This window comes from Ciconia boyciana, chromosome 13 (assembly GCF_034638445.1).
Source record: "Ciconia boyciana chromosome 13, ASM3463844v1, whole genome shotgun sequence".
Lineage (NCBI taxonomy): Eukaryota > Metazoa > Chordata > Aves > Ciconiiformes > Ciconiidae > Ciconia > Ciconia boyciana.
In genome coordinates this window covers 4081871-4103923 of record NC_132946.1, presented here as the reverse complement: position 1 = coordinate 4103923, position 22053 = coordinate 4081871, and the positions used below count along the sequence as shown (strand labels likewise).

Sequence of the window (22053 nt, the reverse complement as noted above, 5' to 3'; positions counted from 1 at the left end):
TTGGAAAGGTTGAGAGATTTCATCATTCATGCAATCTCCCATCCCACAGCTTCCTGCATCTCGGGAGGAAACCCAGAGCTGACTACATTTCCAGCCAGCCAGCCCAGCTCTGCTCTGCACTGGCACAGGGATACCAAGGAGAGGGGCTTGGGTTTGGCACTGTGGACAAAACTAGCTGGGGAAGAGGGAATATTTACCAAGAGACCTGTGCAGCGCACACAAACACAGGGATGCAGCACCCAAGACAAGCGACAGCCAACAGGGCACAGGAAAAATTCCTGAAAATAATCTACCCGCAGAAAGAGAGTCTCCTGGAAAGCGAGAGGCGCGTTCCCAGGCGGCATCCCCTTCGAGCCAACAGCTGGGATTTCCTTTGTCCTCTGGCGCCAGAAGATTTCAGCTGCTTTCTGCAAGATCCGTTTCTTGCAAGAGGTAGATAAACCATCCTGAGCAGCTGCAATTTTGGAACTGAAAGTATTTCCCCTTCCTGTTGGCTGCTCTGAGCTACCCTGCAGGCAGGACTTGCTGCAAAGCATGCACAGCACCCCTCGCTGCAGCAGGGCAGGCTAACTCGCCGCAATCCTCCTGCAAGGCTTTGCTAACACGGGAGGGGGGTGCATGCAGGAAGGCTGTGACCCAGCTGCAGCAAACCCTGCTCCACTGACTACCTCTCCAGCCAGCACATGGGGAGCTGCAGAGCAATTAAAAGCCAGACTCTTGGATGCCCAACGAAGCCCGCCGTCATCCAGATATTGCCCCCTGGGAGTCTGCCATCCACACCAACAGGGCTCAGAGCTAACTGGAGCTATTTGGAGCTGGCATAGTACACAAGTAGCTCTGTGAAACCAAACGGAGGGGTACAAGGCAACCACGTGGGGATAACAGGCCTTTGTGTATCCCCCAGGATCCAGCAGGAACATGCAAGAAGGGAGAGGAGGAAAGAGAAGAGGTAGAAGATGGACTCTCTCCTGGCAAGCTTGCCAGCCGACTCGGCAAGAGCTGCAGCAGTGGTGGCAACGCTGGCCGCACGCCCCGGCTCACAGCTACCTTGCCCCGGGGTGAGGTACCCCGTGTGCGCAGGGCAGCAGCACCACCCTGTGCCCTGGGTAATTCACCTCATGTCCCGAGCTATCACGCTCAGAATTTAGCCCCGTTTGGTGGGCACCCACCCAGGGGTGAAGCCACCAGATACCACCGCTCACGGCAGAGTTAGAGCCCCAGTACAGACCCCATCCCAACCCCAGGGCTGCAGGGTGCCAGTCCAAGCCCTCGGTGTTACCATTGTGATCCCCAGACTCCAGACATCCGACTTCACGTTGTAGCCCTTCTGGTTCAGCTCAGGGTTTATTCTTTCTGGCTGTAACAGCAAAATGGAAGATATTACAACTCTATCTCGTTTTCCCAGTGCAAACCCCACAGAGCAAATCTCTGGCTCAAAACTCAGCTTGGGTGGATTCCCCTGGCTCATGTCCCCATGGAGGCAGGGTCTGAGGTTAAATCTAGCACTGATTGCTCCACACAACCCACATAAACTCTGCCCTCCAGCTCCTGAGTGAGACTTGTACTATCCCTGCAGCATGATCCCTGCCCCAGGAGCACAAACTACCCACACAGATGCCACGGATGGTAAAGGGAAATTCATACTGCCTTGAGAGGATGAAGTTAAATGATCCTGCCAAGAAAAGTCTCAGCATTTTCTAAGCCAACAAGGAGCAGCCCTTCCAACCACCACAACCAGCACCAGCCAGTCTTTTACCCTTCTGCAAATGGAAGGTGGCAGAGGAAGAGTCTGCTGCGGGATTAACACACACAGCAGGGCTTACAGGGAGGGTAATCCCGTCCTTGGAGGACTCTGCTGAGTCAGGAAGCCCAGAGCACTCTGAAGTGGTTTCTATCTCAGGACACAGGTGAACCAAGACTGATTTCTAAGCAGCAGCCTCTTCGAGTAAAGGCTGAAGGCAGCTGAAGGCTGCTGGCTCCAGCCCCGCACGAGCACACTTACAGCCATGTATGGTTTGCAGCCGGCATCCATGGTCTTCGCAACAGAGTCCACCAAGTAGCCGCTGATCCCAAAATCACACATTTTCACATGTCCTTCCTTGTTGATCAGCACGTTGGAAGGTTTCACGTCTAATAGAGAGAACATGAGAGGGCAGATTGGGCCTTTGCAGAGCCTGAGACGAGATGGGAAACTCCCCACTGACCTGGGAGAGGCGCAGGCAGGCCCTAACACAAGGGAAGGGAGACAAAACCCCACCAGTCTTTTATTTCAGTAAAAGTTGTTTGCAAACCATAACCATGCCTCTCCAGGCAGAACAGGCCTCCTCTCTAAGGAGGCAGGTCAAAAGGTTGAAATAAAATGTTGAGGAGTTAATGCCCAGCTCCTTAGGAGAGATTTATGTGCCCAACACAGCCTTAAAAGCTCAACTCTACCAAGTTCTCAGGACAGCTTGTCTCATGCCCGTCATTATCTGTCCACAACTACACAAGGAGCTATACCAGGATGAAGAACAGGACCTGAGTGTTACAATTCCCATCTCTGATTTGCAAGGTCCCCTTCAGCCCTCACCTTGCCAGAACTACCCAGCCAGGAAGGCTACGGGGTTTTGGCTCCAAGAGCTGCCTTTGATGCATCTCTACTCCAAGAGAGCTAGAGATGCCCATAAAAACATAGCTAGTGAGGAATTCAGTTATTATATTCAACCCTTCATCTGGAAAGGAGGATGAGAACAGCATCACGCAAGCAGATGCATGAAGGCTACATCTCAGGAATAGGCCTTGAGCATCTAGATCTGTCCACCATGGTCCCACGTACCACTAGACCCCACCGTAGGCATCCCAGAGGCAGACACCACGCATCGCCTGGGAAGGAGTCCTCACATAACTTATTTCAAGGCTAGGTCTCCAGCCACATCACGCTAACCCCACCCAGCACCTACCTCTATGGATTACGGACAGTTTACTGTGCAGATGCTCCAGAGCTCGTACAATCTGAGAACGAACACAGCGAAAGAGTATCTGTTAATCACATGCAGCACCAGCCTTCCACTGCAAACACACCACCCGTTTCCACACACCGTGGGCATGAACAGAGACCTCCAACGGGCTCAGGGAATGCACAAAACCACATAAGAACCCAAGAGGCACTCACAGACACAGCCATTTTCCCTAAAATGTCTTCAGGGATGGTTTTCTTCTTCTCCAGTACTTTCTTGTAGAATTTATCTAGGGAGGTGTCCATGAGTTCCATGCAGATCCACACGTCGCCCTGCAGATGGAGAGAAAGCAGCTGAGAGGGAATTCCCTGGAAATCCCCGGGAGCTGAAGGGAGAGGTGGGGATGGATGGACAAACAGACACTGCCCCTTCCATACAGGCAAGCCAAGGTCTCTGCTGCGCAGCTGCTGTTGCCCACACCACCAGTACATGGGCTCCACACTGGATAGCGATGGGCACAGACGTCCAGGTACCACCAAAACTATCTGCGATGGCTCCCTTTGAGGGTCTACCCCAAAGCCGGTCTGGGCCACGCACAACGCGCTTGGGCACTTGCCATGGAAGTGAGGAACCGGACCTGCTCAACACTGCCTGATGGAGGCAAGCCTTTGACTTTAAGTCATGGCAGCATCTCAAACAACCCAGCTGCACTGAAGAATGCAGAGGTGGTTTGGGACAGTTCAGTGCCTTCAGCGCAATCGCAGGAGCCCCAGGTGCCACGCAGCCCACCAGCCATCCATCGGCTCAGTACCTCACGGAAGAGGGCTCCGTAGAAGGTGACTGTGTAGAAGCAGTCAACTGTCCTCATGGAGATGTCCAAGTCCATCAATAACCTCTTCTGCTCCTGAGTGTTCACAGTCGCTCGAATCCTCTGAGACAAATATGAAAGAAGAGGGGTTTGATGTAGGTGGGATAAGACCATTATCCCTTGGGCTGACTCAAAGGACCTGCGGTTCTGAGGCCAAGGCAAGTGTTTTGGGCTGTTTTTTGTGGCCAGTAGCACCCAGGAAGATGCCCAGATTCCCTCTTCCAGACAGCACCTTAATGAATGACAAACCCTTGGCAAGCTCTTCAGCAGATGCAGGATCAGGCCAGAAGCCTGGATGGGCACTCTGACATCCAAACCTTGCACTGCCTAACTGCAGGCACCAAGCCTGGCTTTCAGAGCCTGCTGATCAACCCCACCGTGTCCAGCTGGTATCAGCACAGACCCTCCAACAACCAAGCCACACTACAGATACCAGAGGCTGCCAAACTGAGACAAGCCTGTCCCCGTTTTGCTGCGACCGGTGGAGTTCAGCAGTCTCTCCGCTCCCTTGGAGCTGCACATCCTGACCTCCATCTCCCTCAGCAAGCAGCTGTCCTCACCTTCACGGCCATGATGGTGCCGCTCTGCGCATGCCGGACTTTCTCCACCACACCGTAGGCTCCACGGCCCAGCTCCGAAATTGCCACCAGGTCATCAGCTTCCACCTCGAAGTTCTTTAAGAGAGACAAAAATCAGACACAGGCATGCTTATCACCAAGGACATCAGCAGAGCTCCAACACTTGCAGCTCGTTCATGCAGAGCACTTCCAAAGGATGGTACCTACAGGACCCCACCAGCTCCTATACAAACCAGAGGCACCATGCTTAGAGAAGATGGATATAATTTTTGCTCTGTTGAACCAGAGTCCAAACCCTCTCACCCCATACTCACCAGGGCTCATTTAATTCCCCCTCTGCAGCTAGAGATCAGGAGTTTCATTCTTTAAGCCAGGGCACGCTGCCACTGGAAAGGGCACCAAAGGTTGGTGCCTCTCTGCCTGCTCGGGATTACCCACACAAGGGTATTTCTGCGGTTGCTGAACTACTTGCAGGATTTTAACAGCTCCCGTGCCAACACGGGCAGCAGTCAGAAGCCTCTGCCACAGTTCCAAATCCCCGTGCACAGCGGGGAATCCCCCACCTCACCTTGCACCCCAAGAGATCATTGGTCACAAACACACCTACATGTCTAATAACACCTCTGCCTGTGCAAAGCCTCTCTTCGATGGGATGGTGCACGCAGCAACCCAGCAACTCAATTCCTAATTATCGGGGAGTTCAAAAGGGTTTTACCTGCTTTCGGTACTTTTTCCCACCATCAGAAAGCAGTCAGCAAGGTAAAACGTGAGTTAGCACCAACAAAGGAGCTCAGGCGAGTGCAACTACATAAGTCTCACTTCAAGCTGGAAAAAACCATCACCAGTGCTCAGACAAGCGAGTGTCCCACGCAGCAGGGAGCCAGTGAGCTCCTGCGCAACCCACGAACAAGTTTCCCTAAAGACGTGTTACCCTGTAATTGCCTGCTCTGCTGGGCAGGGCACAAACTCTTTGAGTGAGACATGGGTTATTTTTAGACGCTGCGTTCATCACTCCTAGTAAGTCACAGGCCTTCTTTTAGCCAGGCTTTATCCAGCCTCCAGTTTTCCTCTGGTCTCAGGGAACAAAAATATAATACCAGGATGCCAAATTGCCCCAGTAGCCACAAAGGCAGCGAGGGTGGGAAACATCCACGGCACAGCGCCGGATACTGTGCCTGCGAGCTACACCCAGAGCAGAAAGGAAACAGCCTTTGGCATTAAGGAGGCAAGCTGGGAGATGTGGCTGCCGGGCTCCTGGCCAGCAAGCTCCCCTCGGCGCAGGCCACGGCAAGGCCAGCAGCGACCAGGTCCGCCGGACCTTCCCGGCAGCCCCGGCTCCATTTATTGGAGCCAGATGTGCCTGGCAGGCGGCCGAGGCAGGGAGCAAGAGAGATCTGTGCTTGAGCTCAGCGCTGAGCTATGCACTACCCAGCACAGGAAGGTGCCGGCCCTTTCCTGGGCAGGACGGTGGATCCAGAAATGAGGAGAGCAGGGTAATGGGGACACATCCAACCCCCCACCCTGCCGCCCCGGGCAGCTGGCAGAGGAGCAGTGCAGGCTCGCAGCTCCTGCAGGGGCCTCCAGGAAGGACATGGTCGTGCTCTGCAGGACACGTGTTCTGCAGTTGTTCCAGGTTATTGTTTCTTTTTTTTTTTTTTTTTTTTTTCCTGGCATTTACCCTAAGGCTTCCCCAGAAGCTGGCGGTTCCCAGCACACTCCAGGAACCAGCATCGCCCTGCCCAGCAACAAAGGTGATGCACCAACAGAGCCGGCACTCCCCACCCCGGCATCGCTCACCCCGTGCCCTGGGGGGTTTGAGCCGGTAGTGGGGACGCAGGGCATCACCTGCATGGATCCGATGGACCCGAGGTCACCATCCAATCCCACGACCCAAAGCTGGCCTTCTGCCCAAGCCCTCTTCCTCCATCCCACATTGCGTCGCTCCAAAAATACCTGGACCAGACCCCTCCTGCAAACACCGGTGCAGGCAGAGCAGGGAAGGAAGCGAATCTAGAGAGCTTTCGTCGAGCTACAGCACTCTCCTGTTGCACACGCCATGCCCAGGCTGTTAGAGAGCATCTCTCCCCGAGCTATTAATGGACACAATGGCCAGAAAGTGATACAGGCAGCGGGGTTGTTCCCTAGACGCAGCCAAAGCTTCCTCTCCTCTCCCCTCTCTTATCTGTCCCCTAACCCTAAAATCTTGCACCAGGGCCGAGGGGCCCAGATCCCATCAGCTGAGCTGCCCCCAGCCTGGAAGGTAAGCAGCTAGATATAGGGCTGATCCAATGCATGGTATTTTTAGCTCGTTTGCAAACAGCCTTCTGCAGCCCCAGGAGAGCCCGTAACAAGAGAATGAAATAAAAGAGAGACAGTGGCTATTTCTAGCAGTGGTTTTCATCAGGTCACTAGGAAAGGCTTTGGAGAGCCAGAGAGAAGCTTTGTGCCCAGCTTCTCCTGGGCCACAGGCAGTAACACAGCCCTGCGGGTCAGCAGCATGAAGGGGACTTTGTTTGGGGCAGTCAGAGAGCGCAGTGAGGCCACGCTGCTTTAGGGTGGATGGGCTGGGTCCATGCATTCAGACCGAGGTGGCCGGTGGGGCTGTCAAGGGACCACCGTGATCTCCCACTACAAACAAAACTGCACACCCAGCCTTTGACACCCAGCTGCCTTGCAGGGACTGCCCGCAGGCAGGAGAGATCAGCCAGCAAGCACACAGGCTCAGAGATGAGCCCTCTTGCAGGCAGGGTGACATGCTCAGCTCCCCAACAGTCACTGCTCTACATACACACAGACACCCCATTGCTCCAGGGAAGGGTCCTGCTGGGGGATGTCTCATCCCTGCAAAGATGCATCCCACGAGGCTGCACAAGGATGGCACTGTCCTTCTCACGGAATCTCAAGATATGATTTGACAGGTTCTCAGGCATGATCCATAAAACTCCCCATACAAGGGGCAAACAAAATTGGAAGCAAGCAAAAAATAAACCACATTGACACGTACTTTATCTCCAATGGTAATGAATGCTCTGGAGTCCAAGTTCCTCGGGGGCCTGCAAGAGAAGAGAGAGAGTCAGGAGAAAGCCCAGCTTTGTTAACCCTCTTGGCCAGAGCCAGGTTTCATGTTCCTTCGAGCGCTTTCAGCCGCTGCTTTCCACTGTGCCTTGCTGTCGTGGGTTTGAACCAGCCCCCTCCAAACATTCACAAATGCTTTAATCGTGCCAGTAACACCTCAGCCCACACCCACGAGGCACTCGCTGCACGCAGCCAGCGAGAACCCCAGAGAGCCAGCTAGGTGAGACATGCATCAAACCAACCGGCTACGAAACCATCCCTGCTCAGGAGCCCAAGGAACCGAGACCGACGGGATGAGAAGTTTCTGTGGCAGAGCAGCTCAGCTGTCATGTTTTGACAGGCAGGTGTTGTAACAGGACAGCCACGTAGCCCGAAACGCACGCCGAGGGAACAACAGGTAATTCCTCACCCGTGAGTCATTTGTGTACACTCGCAGGCCTGTTTCAGGCAGCATGGCAGGCAGAGCAGGCAGCACTTCGGTGTCACGCTTTGCACAACACCGTGCAGGTGAAAGTCTTCCTTTATGGCTTTTTTTCCCCATTGCTGCCCACTTCCCATTACGGGCAGCACGGTACTTTTAGAGCCAACATGAGCATTTTGTCCCTCATGCCTCACTTCTCTGCTCTCCCCATCCCCTGGGACCTTTAAGAATGGAGATTGCCCAACGGGTTTAGCCTCCCAATTCCCATCCAAGCAGTATAGCAACCTCTGGCTTCAAGGAAGTACTTCAGGCTCACAGCAAAAGCCTGACACTGCACAAATATTTGCACTGCAGCTTGAAAAGCACAAAGAAAAGGAGTTGTGGACAGCTTGCACAGCTTTTACATGAGTGCTCTGGACATGCAAGTGCCGCACAAATTCCAGAGGAAATTCAAACACCGACAGGAGCAGAGACAGATGCACCCACAGGGGAAGGAGGTGGCTGTTGCGTGCAGGGCTCTGCGTGTGCATGCTAGGCTGCACAGCATTAATGGGGGAGTTCCCCTGGCTCTCATTCTGGCAGATCTGCCCTATCTACCTGGGGTTTTCGGTAGTGGTATTTCCCCTTTGGGGATTTCACTGCTCTCCTGGAGCTGGGAGGGTCTCTAGAAAGGGTTTCTGGAGCAAACAAGGCTCAGCGGTGGAGACGCAGCCCAAGGTGTTTTGGAAGAGCACCACAGAAGAGGAATTTTAGCAGTCTGCTCTTCGTCAAACCAAGCGCCACTACCCTGGGCTCTCCCCCACAGCATAACAAGCATCAGTCACACAAAGCAAACAGGGCAGAGAGAAATTCCAGTGCCCTGAGATACTGCTGGGCACCAGCCCCCGGCACCAAGCAGCACAACAACGCAAGATGTCTGCGTCGTCCTCGCACCACGGCGAGGAGCTGCAAACAACTCAAACTAGCTCTGATGCACAGGTCAGGGGGAGGATGCCCTGCCATGCAGAGCATCCCCCAACCCTCACCCTCCTGCTCCTGCCGTGGTCCAGCTGCCACCACCTCTTCTCTTCCCCTGCACTGAAAACCTTCCCTTATTCTTCCATCGGGCAGACTTGCTCTCTCCACCATGTCTTTACCCTTTGGCATCAGCACAGCCAGGGCAGAAAGACTGAAGAGAGTCTCCCAGCAGTCTCCTAGCCTTTGCCTTTCAGTCATTTCAAATCTAACAGGCACCTCCCAGAGATACACACGCTGTGCATGTGTCTGCACGCACATGTGCATACGTGTGTAATTCCTTCTCATTGCCCGTAAGCCAGAGCTTAAGAGAAAAAAAATTAACTGGGCTGATTTTGTGAAGTCTTCATGGGCCATTCCCCTTGCGACACTGCTGAATCCGGCTCTGGAGAACCGCCGGCTGGCTTTAAGCAGCAGAGACACTTACGTTGTGTTGGCAACGGGCTGTTTGATGGGGGGACATGTTATCCTCAGCTCCCGTTTCTTCTTGCTTTTCACTGGAAGAGAAGATGCACATGTGAGCAACTGGCATTTTTACTTTTCTTCCTTCAAGCATCCTCTTGCCTGCAGCCACCAGGTAGGGGAGGCAGGGCCTGGATCCCCTATACTGTGCAGCTATGGCAAGATCACAAGAAGGTCACAGTGCTCACGACCATTTGCCCACAATTTCAGGCAAGAACCAGAAGCACAACTGGGTCTCGATGTCCCTGTCGAGCACTTGCCCACAGAAATACCCAGGGGTGCACTGACAGAGACCATTTTCCAAGTCTCGCAGCCAAGCACTGCCTTGCAGTGTTCCTCAGACACCCCAGAAGTACTCTTTACCCTTCATGGCCATTAACAGTCCCCTCTCTTTGGAGATTTTAATTGCTGATGTTCAGGAGATGGGTTAAAGCTCCGATTTCTGCCGGGCACTTACCCGGTTTGTGCGGCTCCAAGGATCCTTTGGAATCTGAAAGGGAAAAGGGAGGCACCAGCTCAGCCTTCATGCTCCAGACCCACCGGGTACCAACCCTGCGTCCCTCGGGTCCCACGCACGGCCCAAGGAGAGCCCTCCCGGCTGCGCTGCAGGCAGAGGCAGGCAGACAGGCTGCCGGAGCCCAGCCCAGCCAAGCCTGGCCAGATCCCTGTTTCTCCAGCCACAAGAGGTCCCCACGCCATTAGTGATGCACAGGGCTCCCAAAAACACTCCCTGTCCGGCTCCTCCTTGCCCCACAGCCCCCTGGCCCCCACCCAGGCCTTCTTGGGAAGAGCCAGACCCGTTCTGCAGCGTGGGTCGGACCGGGCACGGAGGGTGACGGCCATCAGACCTCAAGCAAAACCAAGGAGTTAGTCCCAGCAGGAGAGGGGACACCCCACGCACAACGAAAGGAAACCAGACAGGAGCTGACTATAAGAGCCAGTAGTGAACCGGCCACAAACCCAGGCTTGCAGAGGCTGAGACCCCGCCAGACAAGGCGTGACCCCACCGGGAGTGACTGGCGAGAGGATGCTCTCTTCCCGCTCCTCCCCAACTCCAAACAGCACTGAGATAACATAACCCACTGCTGCGGAGGGAAACGGGGTTCAGGCAGGTCCAGTGCAGGCCAAATACTTGCAGATGAAACTACAAGGACAAGAGATAACCAGCACGGGCCAGCGGGCAGCAATGGGCAGAAGAGACCCGCGCAGGGCTAAGAATCAGCTCGCTGCGGTGCCAGGGACCCCAGGCTGCTCACCGAAGCCCTAGCTATTCCTCCATCAGCAAACAGCTCACCCATCTACCCCAGCTCGCTGGGAAAATAAACAGACCACGAGGGGCTGAAGTGATACAGCTGAGAGCATCGAAGTCCTGATCCCCTCCGAGAGAGACAAGGGGGCAGCTGCGCTTTGCAGCTAAAGGCGCTTCTGCCTGCACAGACCTGGAAGATGCGTTAAAAAGCACGAACAGCAAGGTGTGCTCCAGGCATCAGGCTGGGAGCAGACGACTCGGCGTGGCCTTGGACGGCCCTTCAAAACGGTTCCTACCCGCCTGGCTCCCAGGAACAGGCGTGCGGACAAAGTCCAGCACTTCGAAGGCTGTGGGGAAGGGAGGGGAGAGGCAAGGAGCTGGGATTTCAGCCCGAGACGCAGCACCATGCGAGAGCTCCTGCAGCAGCGGCGAGACAGAAGGACAATACGTGTCCAGCATGTTCCCAGCACAGACAGCCCCCATCCCCATCCCTGTCCCCCACCAGCTCCAGATGCTTCAGCTGAGATGAGTGCCTGAAACCCACTTTTCCAGTCCTGTCCTTCCCCAAATGCAAAACTCGCTGAGGCTGCAGGTGAAAGCTGGTCTGCAAGATACTGCAAAGGTCCCAACTGCAAGGACCAGCAGCATCCCTCCCTGCTGAAAGAATCAGCACGGATCAGTCTATATCCCCATCTTATCTGTCACCTTTCCTGCATCAGAGCCAGCCCATATGGTCTGGGACCAGCGCAGTTCCCAAACCGATCCTGCTTGGCTGGAAACCATCTCTGGATACCTGACCATGTCCCGGCAATCAAAGCTTCTAATTCATGAGCCTGAAAAGTTTCCCTTCCCCATCACCCACCCAGCAGGGCTGGAAGGGGGACTACCAGGGGCCCAGCATGCCCACTGATGACACTTTGCAAAATACCTGGTTGAGCAACGAGAGCAAACGCAAAACAGAGCCAAAGGAAAGATGCCATCCACGGGTTCAGAAATGCCTCCCCTTCCCGCACCCAGCCTCTCACTACTCAGCATGGGAGGCCAACCACAGAACCTCAAAACTGGGGTCCCCAGAGTCCTTCTGCACCCAAGTTGGGACTAGTTGCAGAGCTCACTGTGGGCACACATCCCATGCCATCCCATCCAGGGGGATGGATTTAGCTCGCTGCCGACCAGGAGCCTTGCACCGAGCGTTTCTCCTCCGTGACCTGCTCCGAAATGCAGACTGCGGTTTGCAAGCAGCCCCCCCAGGCAGTTACCAGCCAGACCTCTACACAAAGCCCTGAAACACCCCCCATCCCGGCTGGCGTTTTGCTTAGTCTGTTTGCTCTCCCTCTCCCCAATTGCCATAGTAATCCCGCAGCCGGCACAAAGCGCCTTCTGTGCCGCCAGCTCCTCTGGCAGCGCCGGCCACAGCACGGTGACTCACGCAGCAGGAGCAGGGTCCACACGCTCCCCGAGCCAGGCGTCCCGCAGGCTGCGGCGTCAGCCCTTCCTTAGCCCTGGCTGCAAGAGCCAGGCCAGAGGGAGCTGGGAGCACCCAGGGTCGGGAATCAATGGGGTGCTTTGTTCGGTGGAGCCCAAGCTCACAGGCAGGAGGATTTGCAAGCGCAGGTTAGAGGGGCAGCGAGGGATGGGGAGATTCCCCGTTACAAACTCCCTGCGCCATACAGGAGAGTCATTTAACGTCTCTGTGCATCAGCCATCCCCTGTGAACTCTGCTATAACGGGGGTCCTGCACATCAGCCTGCTTCCCTGTACCCTCAAACCGCTGCCCTTCACTGCACAGCATCATACTGCCAGGGTCAGTGACAATTCCCTTCCCACCCTGTCGCACCTAGCCCCGAAATGCATTTCCTAGCTCCAGTCTGAAAAAGCACCGATTAAACCGGAGGTATTCTGCCACCACTCCCAGGCTCTGGCTGGGCCACCCACGCCAGTGGAAAACCCAGCTCAGCCCATGCCTGCAGGAATAAAATCAGCCCCGATGCTACCCTGCAGCCGGGGGAGCTGAGGCAGAGATTGGATTTGCCTGTTATGGCTCTCCCAAAACTTGCCACAAGCTTTCCAGCACCCTGCAAGTTGGTCTGAATTCTTGCTTCTTGTTGCAAGCTTCTCCCGCTGCTGGCAGCATGGGTCCAGCTGGGCAGAGGTTGAGTGGGCAGGCACCACTTCCCCTTGAGCACAGCCCGGAAAGGAAAAAAAAATAAAAAACACCCAAAAAAGAGACAAGCAGTCCTGCCCTGAAGCTCTGCACAGCCTGCTCAGGGCAGGCAGAGCCCCGATGTGAGAGGGGGCACGGCACTGCCTCCCCACTATTGCACAGCCCAGTGATAGCCCCCTTGCCTGCTGCAAGCCCCAGAGCTGGATGCATCACCCCCTGGGAGGTGACCTCCTCGTTCCTGAGCCTCTGCAGCCCCCCAGGGAAAGCCCACACACTGTTTTGAGGGTAAATGAGGGTGGGAGGAAGGACAGGGAGCGGAGGGGGGAGAAAAATAAAATGGGAGGAACAAAAAGTAGTAGTGGGATGGGCATGACAAGACCTTGCAATTCAAGCCCTTCTGTCCCAAGTACATCCCAGGGCAGCTTTTAGCCCCCGCAGACAGCTGCTGTCAGCTCCTTCTCACCAGCGAGGCCTCGGCACTCTCTCTCGCACATTTGGGATCCCGGTAGGGTCAGTGCAGGAGGAATTGCTATAACGTGAAGAATGGTTTCTGTCACCTGAAAGTCCTGGAAACACACTAGTTTCCCAGGGCACTGCGCTCTTGCAAGAGGGGTGGCTGCAAGCACAGAGCAACACAGCTCCCCTCTAGACATTCCTCCACGTGAGCAAAAAGGCAGCAGCAGGAAAAGGCAACGTGGGGACACATCCTGGTTACCCCTGCAAGCCCCAGGGCTCTGCTGCCAGCCCCGAGCACGCGGGACAGCTGGGCACTGCCAATGCGGTGCTCCGGGCAGCGGAAGGGGCTGCCGGCCGCGGGGGCACGCGGCACAGTGCCTTACACCCAGGCAGGAGAAAATTAGCTGACAGAAGTTCCTGGTGCGGACGAGATTGTAACCCACGTGATGCTGCAGGCACGTAACTGCATCCTTTATGCTAAGAAAGGAACCATTTCCTCCTAAAGAAAAAAAAAGAAAGCCTAACAATTTTTTTTCTCATGCTATAACCTCCACCAGCTAAGAACTGACACAGACATTTCCTGGAACTGCTTAATTCAACATCTGAATCCTCATCTTTGCCACCACCGACTTCAGTCCTATGAAGTTGCACCTCTCCCCAGGAGGTTTATCCTTCTCACTCCGCTGGCGTGGGTGGAGAGAAACGAACAGGACAATCTAAAGAACTGTAAATAAAACTATTTGCCTGAGCCGACCTTTGAAATTAAGCCTCTCCGCTGCCTCCCCAGGGCTCTGGTTCCAGCCCCAGGTGAAGTCCTGGGGACGGCTGCGGCACAGGAGGCTGCTTCCAGAGCCACGCCACTTTGTTAGTGCTGCGGAAAATGTTTTGGATGCATCCCGGTTCTCCTCGATCCGAGGAGGAGAGTCAAATGCCATGGATGGGGCAGAAGGCTGGAGGGTGGATCCCAGCCCTCCTGCAAAGAAAGAGCTGGAATAAAAAAAGCATCAAGAAAAAAAAAAAAAGAAAAAAGAAATTAGAGGCAGGGTGCAAAGCAGAGAGGGGAATTTGGTTGCTTTGGTCATGAGAGCCAGCTCCTCACAGGCACACTTTGTGCTATTTTCCACTGTTGAGAGTGGAAAAAGCTATCTGTGGAAGTGGAAAAAGGGCTCTCAACCTGCCGAAAGCCGTCACTCATCGGTCCGCCGAGGTCCTGCTGCAGAGAGGGGCTCCTGCGGGTCATCGCTGCCCCACGCTCGCCACTTCTGCAAAAAAGTGAGCGAGGAGGAGGAAAAAAACACGCTTCAGAAAAAGCCCCTTGCAGCCCCAAAACAACCTGTCAGCCTGCATTGAATCAGAGGTCCTGACTGCCGGGGCCGCCGTGGGTGCCCACCTTTCCAATGCAACAGGCTTTTTAGCAGGGGACAACCACGTAAGAGCTGCTGGCAAACCCTGCGTCCCAGGAATGCAACCAAAACCGGAGCCAGGAGCTTGCTTTACCCTCCGAATATTTTCCTTTAGCCATGCTAGATTTTTTTTTTTTTTTTTTTTACAATTATGATGCCAGTGTTTCAACCCCACACAAAACATGCAAGTTTCCAGTGCTTTAAAAATAGATCCACAGCTGCAAACACTGACCCCCCGCCCAAGCAAGGAGAAAGAAGTAAAACCGCATGGATTGACCCAAAAAAGTTACACAGCCCCTTTTAGCAACAGAATCGGCCCTTCACTCTCCCCCACCACGTGTTTTGGAAATTGCAACATCTACCTTGCTTCTTGTCCATGGTTTCCCAGAAATGAAGAACAGCGCCGGCACGCCTGGCAGAAGAGAGGGATGGGGGCGGGCTGGAGGAGGGAAGGGAAAAAAAAAAAATCCCACAGGATCCGGCACACGGCACTTCTTGCAAGCACCGATGATTATTTTCGGTGGGAATGCATGGCCCGAAGCGCTCGCCGGCTTCACGCAGCTCTCCTTGCCCGGCGTCCCCAGCTCCCGGGGGTCCGTGAGGCTGGAAGCAGCAGCGAAGGCAAGCGGGGGGAGACGGGGAAGGTAGCACCACGTTCCCTCATCGGCAGCTGCTGAGGTTGGCCGGTCTCAGCTCCGATTACCCTTGAAAGCTCAACAGTTGTAAAAACTGCAGCAGTGAAATAGCAGATGACGTCAACAGGAAACTAGGGGGGAGCCAGCTCCAGCTCCGGGAGCCACTGAAGCACTGGATTGCTACAGTGCATCCTGGTGGGACGCGTTTTCTTCCGACAAATTAAATCATTCAAACCCAGCCTGCAGGCAGAGAGGCAGAGCCCACTCCGGTCTCCTCCATCCCCTTCCCCAGGCATCCCACTGGAGCGACCCTTGCTCGAGGACAGCCCTGCTGCCACCCCACATCAGCCGGTCATCAGAGCAGAGGGAAGCCCACGCTCGCCGGTTCGGGCACCGAGGGGGTGCTGGGACAGAAACAGGTCACATTCCTTTGTGCTGCAGGTGACACGCTAATTGCTTTGCCACTAACAACTATTACCACAACAAATAGTAGAAATATTGTTCCATGACAATATCGCCACAGAGCTTGGCAGCTATTCCAGGGTGACAACCGAGACGGCATCTCTGGTGGCAAAATATAAATCGCTGCACGGATTTGGCCAGTAAATAGCAAGGGAGAGAGACAAAGGCATGGGGAAAAAAAAAAAAAATCATTCATTTCTCTGCAAACATGTGCAAGAGAAGCCGTGGCGAAGTATCACTGCTCTTCCCCTGTCCCTCAAAACCAGCCTGGCAGAAGCCAGCACTGACATTCCTGATCAAAGCCAGACTCGGCTTTGACGGGCTGCAGTTTTGTTTTTGATTTCCCTGTCAGCCTGGAGGGGAGATACTGTACCAGCTTCTTTACCTTAAACCAATTATAGCAAATATGCCTCTGGTTTGCTCCTGAGCTATTCCCTAACTTGTAGGCTGTGCCAGGCCATACACATTTGCAGGCAGAAAAGTCAGAGGTCAAGGTAAATGCACATACCAACATAATGAGTGACTCTAATTTTAAATAGTGTTTATATAAGCCCCAGAAGGACTGCGGAAGATATTTTCTCAGGCGCATTTCCACTCCCAGGGTATAGTTTCAGGCACAGATCATCAGCACATAAAGGATGCTGACGCAGGAGCTGCTATCGCAGACGGCACCAAGAGCCACTGGCACCCGTCCCCAGCACTCCTGGGGAGAACGATGCTGTGTTATTCTCCTGTCATTAACCCTCTGGCTTGATGGAGAATTCTCTGGCCAAGACAGAAGATGCTCCAAGGATCTTTACAGACACCCACAAAGTCAGTGCTGCTTTGGAGCAGAAAGTCCCTAACCCAGGAGGTGGGATGGGAAACACGATTTCCTTTGAATTAGTCCAGTTGGGTTTCAGTGCCTGAGGAGCAGGGTTGGTGTAAAGCAGAGCTTCCTGACATCTCAAAAGCATCTTCAAAAAAAAAAAAAAAACCAAACCAAAAAAACAAAACCAAACCCAAGCATCCTTTCCAGTCTCGCCATTGGCAGCTCTTTCAAAAGTTTGCTGACACCGTAGGAATTGCCCAGCCTTGAAAGACACACGCCATTTGACATTAATCACCCAGCCCTTTATACAGTACAGGTAATCCCGGAGGAACAAAAGGCATCGGGTGTTTCACCGATGTTAACGAAGCCTCCCCACGCTGCTGGGCTGGGACATCACCCCGTAACTGGTGAGGGAAGCCATGGGAGCAAAGCCTGTGACGGGGAGAAAGGCACTTGCTGCAGGTCCAGGTATGCCGGGGCAGAGCCAGGGACAAGGCGGGGGTCCGGTGGGATGGCAGCCACACTCCCATCGCTCCCAGCAGCCTCCTGCCAGTGGGCTGGCTTGAATAAGTGGAAGAGCACACCCTTAAAAACAGCAATGAGCTCAAACAGCACCCTGCCAATGCCAGGCCCCTCTCCCCACCCTTCCCCTGCGGAGAGGCAGCGTCTCCCAAGGCTGGTCTGGTTAAGGCTGGGTCGCCATCGCAGCTGGGGACCGGGGAAGAGCCGCTTTGCCACGAGCGGCAAAAAAGGAATGCCCCATTTAGGGTCAGCAAGGAGCTTTTTATAGGTGTGCGTTTGGGGTTGAGCAAGAAATTAACGGTTTCACCTGCCCTGAAAGAAGAGTCACTGCCCAACCAGGGGAGGGGGCGATTTTCATAGGATATCCCTTTCCTCGGATCAGAGAAAAGTCCACGCAGCAGCTGGCCACGCCATCCCATCCCAGCGCCATCTTGCCCGATGCCCACTGCACCTCGCTGTCCGGCCGGGAATTGCAGCAGTTTCCCTGGCCAAGGCTGTAACGTGGCCACTGCCCCAAGCCCAAGATGCACTTGCTTTTCCATGTACGAGGTGCACATCCCATGGGAAAGCTCCACGTGCCTGAGCCACGCACGGGACCAGCAGCCTGGAAACTCTGCGGCAGCTCTATTTTTAAACAAAGCCTTTGAACCGAATCCAATCGGAAAGGTAACAGGGTCATCTTTCTCATCCCCTCGGATGGTGCTTGGGAACGATCAATCTCCGATACCGTGCAGGGCTCATCTCCTCCGGCAGAGCAGGATGACACTGATGTCACCCAGCCCCAGACGGCACCGATGGTGCCACCAGGGCTGGGTGAGGGGGAGACCCATGCAAGGGAGAAGGGTGCGACCTCCTAGTACCCAGCAAGGGATTTGGGGATGGGCACGTTAGCCAAAGCTACCAATAGCCAGAGGCCGACATTCGCGCTGCCACCTCTGGGGCCACACCCGGCCTCCGTGCACCGGCCAGATAACGCCGCCGCGAGCCGTGCCGGCTCTGCCGGCAGCTCCGGGAGGATGTCACCGCCCAGTTACATTCCAGCTGTATTTTTAGGTTACCTGCATAACCCCGAGGGCTGGAAAAAACGTTTGATTTTGTGTTTTGTTCCCAGGTGGCAGCTAGCTATCCTGCAGCCCTGTGACGATGGAGCACACGGGCTCCCCTCTGAGAAACCCACACGAGCAGAGACCAGACTGCCTTTAGGAAGCTTAAAAGCACCAGCTAGCTGGCGTTTGCACTATGCTGTTACAGGACACCCTACATACATGCCAAGAGTTGGGCTGCTTTGCACCAGAGCTTGTGCAAAACCCCAGTGTGAAGGTGGTTACGGTCACAGGGGCACCTCTTTGGAGCAGGCACCAAGCCAGGGTGCAGGCAAAGCATCCTCTGCGGGGCTGGAGACTGTCTCCTTTGCATCCATCCCTCTGACTGGGTTTTCTCCCAAAAAAAGCAGGGGCAGAGACAGCACCTCCTCAAAGCTCAGCTGCAGCGCAATGCCAACATGGACCCACCGAGGGTAGGCTGGGGGCAGTGGGAAAATGCTTGGGATGGGTAATTAACCCAAGCCACAGCTCGTCAGGAACCACGGAGCTGGGTGGCACATGCATCCGGCCAGCCCGCAGCCTGCATGGCCAGCATGAAACCCGTGGCTACGAGCCATCTCGTGGGACCGGCATGGGCTGCACCAACTTGGCTGCAGACGCTGGCATGCCGCCACGAGACAAAGGTCTGGAAGCAATCCCAGCCCCAACGCCTTAATTGTTAGGAGAAGACAAAGAGAGAGAAGCATGCTAAAAAAGCCCCAAAAACAGAGAAAAAGGAAGAGGCAGAGCCACCGTCATCTGTGCCCATCTCCCTGCCAGCAGGTACCCAGCCCTCCCCAGAGCAACGCTCCTCCCTTTGACTTCTCAGCCCATAGGCAAAGCCATGAAAAAATAAAACCTGTTTGGAATTGATGTGACCGGCTGGTGAGTTTCCTGATGGGACAGAAAACTCAAACCGTTTTTTGAACAGATCAGCTTGACAGGAGGCACACGGTTAGTTCATTTTTTTCTTTCTGAGAAAGGAAAAGAATCATTTGACTTTTCAACTGCCAGCTGTAACTCAACTCCAGAGTCAATAGACACTTTTTTTTCTATCCAGACTGGTGCAATTCAAGTACTTCCAGGTGTCCCCAAACCTCTGTAAACCTGGCAAGAGAGCAAAGTATTCCTTCTCTGCTTCTAATGCAATTCTTATTAAAAAAAAAATTAGCTTTCTACCATCCTCTCTCCGATTGATTTTGGGCAGGGATGGAGTGATTTCATCTCTGCAAATGATGTAAGACAGAGCAGGCACCTGCTATGAAAATGGAATTTATGGAGGGGAAAAAAAACAAGGAAGGCCTCGATGTCCGCAGCCGCCTGCTCCAGGAGAGGGGCCGAAACAAGAGACCGACCAGGTGCTTCCCTGGCCCGGAGACTTCGGGCAGGACTTTCTCGAGACCAGCATCTGCGCTGAAGAACAGGGCAGGCAGCTACTCCGATGGTTCGCAGTGACATTACCCTCCGGGACCGGGAGGGTGACATCCTGCAGCCTGGTGTTTCTTGCTTGCCGGTGACTCGGGACCAAGCCTGCCCAGTTCACATGCTTTAGGTCTGTTATCTCACCGCAGATGTTGCAAACTCAGCTGGGGGGGATCTGGGAGTCAGAACAGGTCGGTCTGTCATCGCCAGCCACAGCACGGCACAGGCAGGACCGACTCAGTGCTCTGCCTGCCTGAACCGACACGCACGTTTATGCCTAACAGACCCAACAAGCTCATCTGCTATTTTTACTGTGTTTTTCCCCAATTACATCCATGCCAAGACGCTCTCCCCAGCTGAGACAGAGGAACCCAGGGAGCACCCAGGCACGGCTCAGGAGAGAGGAGCTTCTCCACCATCCCAGGACACCCCATGGATGCCGCCGTGGCTCGGGCAGACAAAGCCCACACAACTTCAGAGAAAAACCTCCGATCTCCAGCGGTGACCCAGCACCGCATCTCCAGGGTGCAGGAGCAGGGTAAACCTTCGATTATTTCTTTCGGAGCAGGGTGCCAATCCGACAGCTTACAGAAAGCAGCAGGCGAGCACTGCGGTACGCTCCCCTATGTCTCCTGCTGTCCCACACCAATTCTTTGCTCTTTTTGGTGCATCTTTGATACCATCCCTTTTCCCTGCCTCTCTCACCCTGTCCCCTTCCCGCTCCAGGGAACCGAGCAGAAGACGCAAACGCAAAGGGCTCATCACACCAGAGAGCTGCTGCAAAGCAGACACAGCCAGTTAGAGCCCTCAGTTTCTCCACTGAGTTTTTCTGAGAGAAAAATCCACCCTGTCATGAGGTGAAGGGGGAGCCAGGAGGCCTCCCCAGCCTCAGATGAGCCAAAGGAAAACCACAGGCTGAGAGCAGCCAGGGAATATGGAGACTGTCCAATTCCCCTCAGGCCACCGCTCATCCTTATCTCCATGTAAAGCCTGTTACCACACATAAACCTCAGCGGCCAGCTGAAAAGCTTCAATCTTAACCACTAACAACGCTTCCAAGTCAAGAGAGGCAGCCGGTGACCCGTTTGGTCCCCACGACCTGCTTGCAACAGGGGCCGGGAGAAAGGGCTGAGGTAGCAAGGGGAGAGCTGGGTCCCGAAACCCCCAGGAGAGCCCAGCCGCAGCGAGCCGGACCTGCAGCCTCTTTTCCTGGCATGAACCACGCCATCCCTCTGACCTGCACCGCACACCTCCTGCTCTCCCATTGCTGCTCCTCTGCCCCAGAGGACAGATGTATGTCCACATTCCCAGAACATGCCCCACGTCCAGCTGGTCCATGAGATCAGCTCCTGCTGCTCATCAGGAAGAAAGTTTAGAAAGTTAAAATAAGATATATCTATATATCTACCAGAGAGAGATATCTACATATAAAGAGAAGCACCACATACTTGCTAAGCTCCACATTTTGCAGAAGTCACCTGCAAACATTTCTCCTTTGCTTCTCCAAACTCCCTCCTGCAAAGCTTAAAAATTCCCCCCCCCCCAATGAAAGACTGGACCATCAGCACACTGAAAACCACTGCCAGCTCCACTGCCCAGCATCGCCCTCCACCGTCCCCTCCCGCCTCCCCTCTGCGGACTCTTATCTGAGGCTGCAACAACTCTGTGTGGGGAAAACACCTATTTTGTGGCGGATTTGCCCAGTACCCACAGGGAAGCTTTGATTCGTGCCTGGGAAAGGCAGGGGCTCCGCGGGCGACGTGCCCACAGCTCAGCGGCGTTTCGCCACCGTGGTCCCACGTGGCTGCCGGCAGGAAGGGCACAGCCTCACTCCGCTGCTTCCCTTTGGGTGGGCTTTATTTCTTTTCCCCCTTCTTTTTTCATTCCTCGCCTACCTCTTTCAAATCCACCTATTGCATTGCAATTTTTCCAGTGTTCAGGGGAATTGAGCGTTGCAGGCTTTTCCTAGTAAAGCCGGATTAAAGAGCTGTCACTCTGTCCCAGGAAGCCAGAAGTCTCCGCAGACAGGCCAGTCCCAACGCATCCGGCTCACGTCCCAGCTCACAAGTTCGCAGGCTGTGACTCAGTGCAGTTCAGCCTGCAGCTTCTCGTGGGGCACGCTTAGGGCTTCCAAGAACCATTTCCATTTAAATAAGAAATAATAAATATTTAAAAATCCCCTTTATCCCCCAAGAGCAAGCCTCACATCAGTGTTTTGGGGAAAGGAGCAGTGCTCTGCAGGGTGGCATGCGAAACGGCAAGGAGAGGAGCTGGAAGAAGACGTGTGAAATGTCAAACCTGTTTGAGATAAAGGGAAACGCACGCTGGCTCCCTTCCCTGCGATGGTTACACACGGTTTCCCTTGCTGAGCTGCGACTGTAAAACCCCACGGGGAAACCCACAGTTACCGAACAAGAAATTCTTTGTGGATTCAAAATTAAGGGTAAACTCTTGCAGCAACCTGGAATGTACACAGAAAAGGAAACCACACAT

The 22053-nt window shown here is 54.4% G+C and overlaps 1 protein-coding gene across 2 annotated transcripts in view; it reads right to left on the bottom strand.

The window, feature by feature from the left end:
* Positions 1–22053, bottom strand: part of MAP2K3 (mitogen-activated protein kinase kinase 3) — a 35836-nt gene that overhangs the window by 5180 nt on the left and 8603 nt on the right. Inside the window, exons 1-10 of one of the 2 annotated variants that reach the window (XM_072878068.1) lie at positions 14989–15281; positions 9812–9844; positions 9320–9389; positions 7387–7435; positions 4365–4478; positions 3748–3867; positions 3152–3268; positions 2940–2991; positions 2003–2130; positions 1280–1357 (exon numbers count right to left, since the gene is read on the bottom strand). In XM_072878068.1, coding sequence (XP_072734169.1) covers positions 1280–1357; positions 2003–2130; positions 2940–2991; positions 3152–3268; positions 3748–3867; positions 4365–4478; positions 7387–7435; positions 9320–9389; positions 9812–9844; positions 14989–15004 — 777 coding nt within the window. In that variant the 5' untranslated portion in view covers positions 15005–15281. Of the gene's footprint in view, positions 1–1279; positions 1358–2002; positions 2131–2939; positions 2992–3151; positions 3269–3747; positions 3868–4364; positions 4479–7386; positions 7436–9319; positions 9390–9811; positions 9845–14988; positions 15282–22053 lie in introns of those variants that run through there. The other variant, XM_072878067.1, reaches the window with a different exon arrangement.